This window comes from Chelonoidis abingdonii, chromosome 2 (assembly GCF_003597395.2).
Source record: "Chelonoidis abingdonii isolate Lonesome George chromosome 2, CheloAbing_2.0, whole genome shotgun sequence".
Taxonomy (NCBI): Eukaryota; Metazoa; Chordata; order Testudines; family Testudinidae; genus Chelonoidis; species Chelonoidis abingdonii.
This window is the reverse complement of record NC_133770.1, coordinates 116,923,262-116,933,413: the sequence shown is the minus strand read 5'-3', so window position 1 is coordinate 116,933,413 and position 10,152 is coordinate 116,923,262. Positions and strand designations below refer to the sequence as shown.

The following is a 10,152-nucleotide window of genomic DNA, read 5'->3' as shown; positions in this document are numbered from 1 at the left end:
TCTTAAACATTTTGAAAACCCTGTTTATTTTACAATACAATACTAGTTTAGTTATATAATATATAGACTTACAGAGAGAGACCTAAAAAACGTTAAAATGTATTACCGGCATGTGAAACCTTAAATTAGAGTGAATAAATGAAGACTCGGCAGACAGCTTCTGAAAGGTTGCTGACCCCTGCACTATACTTTGGTCCATATTTTCCCTTGCCTCATTGTCTGCACGTCATCCGTATAGTCCCCGTGTGTTTTCATTTACACCATTAGACAGTCATATTTATTCCAGATATGCCAGATAGAATTTGTTCCAAAATAACACAGATCTGCAAGACCCCGTTTAATTCACTGTTGAGGCCTCTATCCAACCAAGTATTTAAGCATATAAATGAGGGCTCTTTCATTGCAATGTGCTTGTGTATTTCTAGTCGTACATGTTAATGTAGTACATGAATACAGTGCACCAGAAAGAGAGAGAGAAGATTTTCAAGCTACATAGAGATTCTAACAGTGCTTTGAGGATGCTGAGTGCACCTGCCATGTGCACTAGTAAGACTATAAGACATGGTTACCAGAGGTTATGACCCCATACTCATCAATATAGGTCTGAAGAAGAGTTGATTTGTTGTCATGGACACAATAAAAGAAGTCCATCCTTTCTTGCGCACTCAGCATTTCAGATTTTTTCTTGCTCTGTCTCCCTTAAATAACTTTGCTTGCTTTTGTGTGTTGGTTGTTCAGCACTATTCTCTAGGCTTTTTAAACGTCTCCATTTCACAGCATACTGGACACCTCTTCTATTGTTTAGCAAAAACTTCATGAATAAATTCCATATTCGAGTGTGTTACATTTGAAAAGCATGTTTTATGCTATTTTCATATGTCTAATGTGAATGGAATGTTGTTAACATCCTGCTATTAAGCTGTTTTTTAAAAGCCACTTCAGAATTTCACAGCTAAAATGCAGTAGACTTTGCCCCACCCTTCACACACACACCTAAAGTCCATGGAAAACAGCAGTTTTAGTCTAGTAAGTTAACGTGTGCATGAATATGCATTACCATTCATTCTGGAAAGTGCCAGTCTTCAGCAGTTACTTCTCTTCTGCTTTTTATTGCCATCTGCTTCCTTCCTCTCTTTCTAACCCAACATTCTGCAATATTTATCATAAGACAAAGTAGATCTTGCCTGGGAACAGTCAATTACTTTCACACATTTCTGTGATTTTTCAGACATTCATGTACAGAAGATGATGGACTAGCAATAATAGTAGGGTTTCTGTTCTTGGGGTTTTGGAATTTAAAAATCACCCTCACTTTAATTTTGTAGGCAGTGAAAAAGAGATGGCTTTCCCGTTGCATAGTTGCTTTACATAAGTTTCTTTTAAAAGAATATGCATTTATATGTGGATCTATTTAGTGTCTATAATGTTTTTTACCTAAGCAAATTCTTCAGAATGTAACCTCTTTCATATCTGTTTTGTAGCAACTTTATAGAAAGAAGCCAGGGCTGGCTGTTACGTGTGCAAAAATACCTCAAAATATGGACAAAAATCGATACAAAGATGTTCTACCTTGTGAGTATTAAGTACAAAATTTGACTGTTTTCTTTTATCCCCTAAATAACGCTTTACATGTTATAAAACCACCACATTGAATTTTGTCATTACTGAATTTATTATATGATCAAAGTTGTGTAATTGTGCATCCATGTTACATTCTAAAACACTGCTATGCTTTGTTCGTGTGCCTGTGATCCAAGTGCTTGTGATCGCTTGGTTATTTGACTTAATGAGAGGAGGTGATAATAAAGCATTCAATCCAATTGTTAATTTAATTTATTTTTTTTAACACAGATGATTCCACACGGATAATATTGCAGGGAAACGAAGATTACATTAATGCAAATTATGTGAATGTAAGTTATACAAGCATCCATATTAATTATAGAAAGAAATTAATAATATAGAGGCAAAGTTATTTATTCATGTATTTATTTAATTCAAAAAAGCCTAATGTTTTGTTCATTTTAATTTTAGGAGTGCATAAGTAGCTTGAAGTGCTTCATTAGGATTGCAAATATTTATACTGGTGGACTGGAGGCTTAAGCATATGGAAACCATTAGCAGATGTGCAGGGTTGTTTTTAATAAGTAAAAACGGTTAGACAGTTTCATATATATTGCATCAATTTTAAGATCAGTAATTTTGTAGGATTTAATAATTAGTATTTATCTAATAATGTATATCTGTATGCTGGAGCGTTGCACTGGGGTGAGAAGAGGCTCCAGCAGGAGGAGGCTCCAGGGAGGCAACATAATACTACACTGCTAGAAACAGCAGTGTAGACGTGGGAGGCACTGCTTGGGCATGTAGAGAGCAGTGTAGGCTATATTCCCTGTGGGGTTCAGGTGTGTAGGACACTTGACTATACTCTACTCTCTTACACGGTGCCTCACCATCTACACTGCTGTTTATAACTGTGCTGGCTGGGTGTGCAGTGTCTGTACTCTATGTTTTGCAGTAAGTGTAGACTCACTTTAAAGAATGAATGTTTCCCTCGCACTTGTCTGCATTTTTTCAACATATTCTCAAGAGGGCTTGAGGCCTCACTGCCACTTAGAAATATGCAAGGGATGGTGTGCCAGCCAGACCAGTAGCCAGTCCCCAAACCTAGCATTCTCTTACATATAAGATTTCAATAATGCCTTACTTCTTTGCATTCAAGAGGAAAAGGCTCTTTATGCCTCCTTCCCACATGACTAAATTTACTCACTCAGTAAAGGGAAGGATATTTCTTATAACCTTATAAATAAGCCTCCCTTAATGTGTTACTCAGTGTAAGGGCATTTCAAAGCTTTCATGCCAAGAACCACAGTCTGACCCGAGTATGCTCTAGTATTCAACAACTTATGGATGGTTCAGAAGCTTTCCAAGACATTGATAAACGATAACTTTGTTTCAAATGCTACAAGCCCTGTGTATTGATACTTTCACTTTTTTGCCATCAATGCAACACACGCTGTTTTCTAAATGATAACTTTATTTCAGGGTATGTCTACACTGCAGTCGCAGATTTGATTTGCATCTTTTGTAAACACACATGCACTGGCTTTAATCTAAATGGAGTGATAAAAATAGCAGTGAAGCTGTGACAACATGGGCTTCAGTATCCGTTAAAAATGCAAGTACGTGCCCAGGTTTTCCAGACAGGCTTGCACAGCCTGTGCTGAAGACTGTGCTGCCATGAACAACCACACAATCTAGGGCAGGTGATCCCCCTCAGATCAACATTACACATCAATTTACTGTAACTATAAGCAGTCTGCAATGCATGCTCACGTTTTTTACCTCTGATTAGGAGCAAGACTATCAAGGTACTGAAAGACAACATCGCTTGCATGTTTTATATAAATCGTCAAGGAGGAGCAAGGTCACACTCCTTTTTCACTGAGATTATGAAACTGGTGCATCCATCATAACGTCAACATATCAGCTACCTGTCTACCAGGATATCAGAGTACCACAGCAGATGCACTAAGCAGAAAATTCTCTCAGGACCACAAGTAGGAAATAAACACCATGTATTGACAGAATATATCAGACACTGGGGTTCCCCAAGTATAGACCTTTTTGCTACAGTCCAGAATGCCAAGTGTCCACAGTTCTGCTCAAGAGCAGGATTGGGCTCCCAATCTCTATCAAATGAGGTGTGCTTTTGCTGTACGCATTGCCCCCTTCTCCCTTCGTATCCAGAGTAATACACAAGATAAAGGCCAAACAATCCAGAGTCATCTTGATAACTCCCACATGGCCCAGACAAACTTGGTCCCCTTATCTGTTGTGGATGGTGGTATGTCCACCACTCGCTCTTCCTCCTCTTCCATATCTCTGGTCACAGGATGCAGGCCAGGTTCACCACCTGAACCTAAAGATCCTCCCCCTGAAGGTGTGGTTCCTCCATGGTTCCAGGATAATGAAATGACCCATTCAGAAGATGTAAGGGACATACTATTAAATAGCAGAAGGTCAACTACACGTTATACTTACCTGCACAAATGGAAGAGATTTCACATAAGGTAACAGAACCAGCAAGCCATGGCTATTACATCCCCTTGCCACTGGTACTAAATTACATACTGGAGCTAAAGAAATCAGAAGTATCCTCGAGCTCACTTAGAGTACACTTCGCAGCCATCACAGCTTTCCATCACAAAGTTTATGGGTTCTCAGTTTTCACCCATCTTACCACTAAATGATTCCTCAGGAGTATTTGAAACCTTTATCCTGAAATACAAGTTCCCACTCGACCCTGGGACCTTAACCTAGTACTACGCTGTCTCATTGGTTCCCTATTCGAACCAAGGGGAACATGTTCACTTATGCACCTATCGATGAAGGTGGTCTTCCTCGTTGCCATCACATCTGCACAATGAGTGAGAGAACTAGGGGCTGTCAGGGCTGGCTACAGGCAGCAACCCAGCAAGCAGGTGTCTGGGGTGGCCAACGGAAAGGGGCGGCACGTTCAGCTCTTTGGCGGCAATTCAGTGGCAGGTCCCTCAGTCCCTCTCGGAGGGAAGAACCTATCGCTGAAGAAAGAAGCTGCAGCAGTAGAGCTGCTGCCAAAGTGCCAACGATCGTGGGTTTTGGGGATTTTTTGCCTCTTGGGATGGCAAAAACGCTGGAGCCGGCCCTGGGGGCTGTCTTGGCGTACCCCCCATATACAATTTTAGTCAAATACAGGTCACTTTAAGACCACACCCTACATTTTTGTACCTAAAATATCTTACTCATTCCACCTGAACCAACCCATCCACCTCCCATCTTTCTTCCCTAAACCTCATGAGAAAAAACACGAGGCAGTGTTCCACACTCTAGATGTCAGGCGGGCATTAGTATTCTATCCTAAAAGGACTAAACCTTCAGGAAGTCACCTAAGCTATTTCTTTCTGTTACGGAAAGGTCTAAAGGATCTGCCATATCTAAGCAGAGGATTTCCAAGCACGTTTACCTTTGCTACTGCCAACGTGATCTGCAACTCCCACCGGGAACTTGAACACGCTCCATCAGATTGCTCTTCACTTCAGTAGCCTTCCTGAACAATGTGTCCGTCACGGACATCTGTAAAGTAGCCACTTGGTCATCAGCCTACACCTTCACAGAGCACTATGCAATTGACCAAGGCTCAACCTCAGATGCTTTGTTATAGAATTAACTATTTTATCATTGCATGCAGATCCAACTCCAAAGACCCATCCTTCCAGCTAGGGATACTGCTCTAAAGTCACCTAAAGTGGAGCAACCACAGGGACAGCTCAAAGAAGAGCAGATTACTCATCTTGTGCAGTAACTGAGGTTCTTTGTGATGTGTGTCCCTGTGGGTGCTCCATTACCTGCCCTCCTTTCCTCTGTTCCGGAGTTCAGACATGCACTCTGTGGAGGAGAAGGCAGTGAGGGAGGTTTGGCTGCACAGCACTGTGTGGCTGCCAGGGGGTGTCAGAAGACAAGGGGAGTGCATGTGCAACCCAAATAGGCACTGCTTCTAAGAATCTCCAGTTGCAGGCGCACAGCTGTAGATTCACCTGAAGTGCAGAAATAACAGGGACAAACATCTGAAAGAACCTCAGTAACTGCACAAGGTGAGTAATCCTCTCATCTCTTTCTTGAGTGGTAACAGCTAATTTAGAGCCCATCATCATATACATGTAGTTGGAATTATTTTTTCCAGTGTACTTTGCTCTTACCAACGATTAATTTCATCTGTAGTTTTGTTGCCCCATCACCCAATTATGAGATCCTTTTGTAACTCTTTGCGGTCTGCTTTACATGCGACTATCCTGAGTAATTTTGTATCTGCAAACTTTGCCACCTCACTGTTTGCCACTTTTTCCAGATCATTTTTGTTGAATAGAACTGATCCCAGAACAGATCCTTGGGGGACCTTGCTGTTTACCTCTCCCCTCTGTGAAAAGTGACCATTTAGTCCTATGCTTTGTTTCCTATCTTTTAACCAGTGACTGATCCATGAGAGGACCCTTCCTTTTATCCCATGACTCCTTACTTTGCTTAAGAGCCTTTGGTAAGGGACCTTGTCAAAGGCTTTCTGAAAATCCCAGTACACTGTATTGACTGGATTACCTTTGTCCATATGTTTGTTGACACCCACAAGGAATTCCAATTGACTGATGAGGCATGACTTCACTTTACGAAAGCTGTGTTGACTGTTCCCCAACAAATCTAGATTCTATGAAATCGTGTGTATCTATGTGTCTGATCATTCTGTTCTTTACTATAGTTCCTAGTAATTTGCCTGGTACTGAAGTTAGGCTCACCAGGGTGTAATTGCCATGATCGCTTCTCGAACCCTTTTTAAAAATCAGCATCGCATTAGCTTCCTTCCAGTCATATGGTAGATATGCTTGTTCAGCAATTGGTTACATATTACAGTGAATATTTCATATTTGAGATCCTTCAGAACTCCTTGATGAATACCATCTGGTCTGGGTGACTTATACTGTTTAATTTACCAAATTGTTCTAAACTCTCCTTTATTAACACATCTGTGTGTGACAGTACTTCAGGTTTGTCACCTAAAAAGTTAGCTCTGATATGGGTATCTCCCGTACATCCTCTGCAGTGAAGACAGATGGAAAGAATTCATTTAGCATCCCTACAATGGCCTTGTCTTCCTTCAGCGCTCCTTTAACACCTTGGTTATCTAGTAGCTCTACTCTTTGTTCAGCAGTCTTCCTGCTTCTGGTGTTCTTAAAAGAATTCTTACTGTTAATTTTTACATCTCTGGGAAGTCGCTTCTCAAATTCTTTTTCGGCCTGCCTTATTATACTTAACCTGCCAGAGTTTGTGCACCTTCCTATTATCCTCACTAGGAGTTGACTTCCAAATTTTAAAGGATGCCATTTTGCTTCTTATGGCCTCCATTACTTTGCTGTTTAGCCATGGTTGTATTTTTTTGTCTTTTCTGATAGGGAGTATACATTTGGTCTGAACCTCTATTATGGTGTTTTTCAATAGTCCCCATGCTGTTCTTTTTGATTTCCATCTAACAGGCATCCTCATTTTTGTGTAGTTTCTCTTTTTTAAAGTTAAAGGTTACTGCAGTGCGCTTTTTTGGTATTATCCCTCCTACAGGGATGTTAAATGTAGTTACATTATGGTCACTATTACTGAGCAGTTCAGCTGTAGTTACTTCTTGAACCAGATCCTGTGCTCCACTTAGGACTAAATCAAGAATTGCCTTTTCCCTTGTTGGTTCCAGGACTTGCTGCTACAAGAAGCCGTCATTTATGGTGTCTAGAAATCTGATCTCTCTATCACGCTCTGAGGTGATATTTATGTAGTCAGTGTGAGAATAGTTGAAATCACCCAGTATTATTACGTTTTCTGCTTTCATAGACCCTCTGAGCTCCCTTAACAGATTATAGTTACTGTCACTATCCTGGTCTGGTGGTCAGTAGTATATCCATACTGCTATACACATTTTATTCAAGCATGGAATTTCTGTTCATAGAGATTTGATGGTACAGTTGTTTAATGTAAGATTTTTACCTAATTTGACTCTGCATTCTTTAATGCCTCTCCCCCCTACGTGACCTACTCTGTTATTCCTTTTTTTGTTTTGTTTTGTTTTTTTACCATGGTATTACTGTGTCCCATTGATTATCCCTCTTTCCACTAATTTTCTGTGGTGCTTATTATATCCAATATCCTCATTTGATGCCAGGCACTTTAGTTCACCCATCATGGTAGCTTTTGTATACAAGCACTTGTACATTTTGTCAATATTCAGTTGTTTGCCTTCGTATTTAAATGGGATGTTTTTTTGTTTAATTGTTACTCTTTAGCACCTACCTATACTTTACTAACTTCTTTCCTATCCTCTCTACTAGCATATAGAGTGCCCCCTTTAATAAATTCATCCTTAATGGGTGTCTCCATCTGAATTGTCTGCTCCTTGACATCTGTTGGCTTTCACCCAGCTCTTAGTTTAAAAAAAATCCTCTACAATTTTTTTAATTTTACGTGCCAGCAGTCTGGTTCCATTTGGTTTAGGTGGAGCCCATCCCAACTGTATAGTCCAATCTTCTTCGAGTGATTGCTCATATCCATTCCAGTCAGGTGTGTGCGTGCAGGGTGCACATTCGTTGGAGAAACTTTTACCCTAGCAACACTTGGCGGGTTGGCTGGGCGCCCCCTGGAGTGGCGCCGCTATGGCGCCGAATATATACCCCAGCCGACCCGGCCACCCTTCAGTTCCTTCTTACCGCCCATGTCGGTCGTTGGAACAGTGGAGTGCGGCTTAGCTGACCTCCACCTTTCCCTAGCTACTCGTAGCTTTTCTTCCTCTAGTTGTTGTATTCATAGTTGTTATTAATTGTTCTTGTATATTTAGTTAGTTAGATTCACTTATAGTTCATAGTCATAGTTTGTTAGTTAGTGATGTAGCGGGGTTCGGGGAGTAGCCCCGTCCCTGCACCCGGGGCCGGAGCTCATGCCTGGCTCACGGGGTTTCAAGCAGTGCTCGGCCTGTCACAGGCCTATGCCAAAAGGAGATCCCCACGACTCCTGTTTGAAGTGCCTCGGGGAATCGCACTTATCTTCTAAGTCCTCAATTTGCAAGGCTTTTAAGCCTAGAACTAAGAAGGAGCGGGACATTAGGTTAAGGCAGCTCCTCATGGAAGCGGCACTAGTGCCTTCACCTTCGGCATCGTGTTCGAGCCAGCTGGTAAGCAAAGGCACCCCTACGGCACCGGGCTCTGCCCGTACGCCTAAGGACCCCCGGCACTGACCACAGCCAGCACCAAAATCGACCCCGCGCCGCTCCCTCTCCCCGAGGTCGAAGACGACGAAGGCTCAGACGGGCTCGACAACACCCGCGTCGCAGCCAGAGGCTGCGCCTCGGTCGGACCACCCGGCACCAACACCTGCCACGGCACCGCCTAAACCGGCACCGTCGACTCCAGCCCTGCGACGGCCGTCGAGTCTGGCGCCTGACAGCTCCCCAGCACCTGCCGCGGTAGAGCTTACTTTGCCGTCTACTCCGGAGACGTTCTCTGGGGCGAGAGACTTGATCGCCATGACCGAGTCGGCACTGCCCCCACCCCCGGCACCTCCGGTGCGGATACCACCTTCCATGAGCAAGCCGGCCCTGGCTAGACCGTCGCCCGTCAGTGTAGCGGAACGGCACCGCTCTCGGTCTCGATCCCGCAGACGGTCCAGGTCGGGACGTCGCTCCTACTCTTGGCACCACTCTCAGTCCCGGCACCGGTCGAGCTCCCGGCACCGATCTCCACGGCACCGGTCGAGCTCCCGGCATCGATCTCCACGGCACTGGTCGAGCTCCCGGCATCGATCAGCCTCACGGCACCGATCAATATCTCGCGCCTCATTCCGCTACTCCTGGTACCGCTCCAGCTCCCGGCACCGACCCAGACACCGTTCCTCCCGGAGCAGATCACGCCGTCGAGACTTGAGATCACGGTCGACCTCCCGGAACCGGCCCGGTCGCAGGTCCCGGTCTCGCTCTAGATGCCGCTCCGGGTACCGGCACCGCTTCCCGCGGTGTGAGGTCCGTTGGCACCGCAGCTCCTGAGTTTTCTGCTCCCCCATGGCCGTCCAGGCACACGTCCGTATCCTCACAGGCGGACAGCTACTACGACCGGGACCGTGATACGGAGGTGCCCATGGGGGTCTTTCAGGACACACGTCCTCAGGACATAGGGCCTCAACGGTGGTCTTTTTGGACACCCTGGGCGTACCATCAAGCCCAGGGCGCTCCCCTAGTCCAGACCCGCTCTGCTGCCTTGGAACATCGGGCACCAGAGGCCACCATTTCCTGCCCCCCCGCGGCGGAGTCAGAAGAGCACGCGGCCCATCCTCCGGATTCCCCAGGACAGCTGGAGCAGGAACCACCCCAGGAGCAAGGGGCTATCCAGGACCCTCTCATTCCCGGGATATCATCCTCCTCCTCCCTGGACGAGGCTGTGGCGGGGACCTCCTCTTCAGGGCCTCCACCAATAGATCTCAGAGTGCATCAGGACCTCCTTCGCAGGGTGGAACTCAATATCAACCTCCCAGTGGAGGAAGTCCCGGAAGTGGAGGACCCTGTAGTGAGCATCCTGACCGCGGATGCCCCCATCT

General features: G+C 44.6%; 1 protein-coding gene across 2 annotated transcripts in view; it reads left to right on the top strand.

Annotated features, from left to right (window-relative positions):
- PTPN3 (protein tyrosine phosphatase non-receptor type 3) overlaps positions 1–10,152 on the top strand; it is a 220,112-nt gene that overhangs the window by 163,546 nt on the left and 46,414 nt on the right. For both annotated transcript variants that reach the window (XM_032764588.2, XM_075062630.1), the window contains 2 exons: positions 1,482–1,572; positions 1,852–1,913. In XM_032764588.2, coding sequence (XP_032620479.1) covers positions 1,482–1,572; positions 1,852–1,913 — 153 coding nt within the window. The remainder of the gene's footprint in view (positions 1–1,481; positions 1,573–1,851; positions 1,914–10,152) is intronic.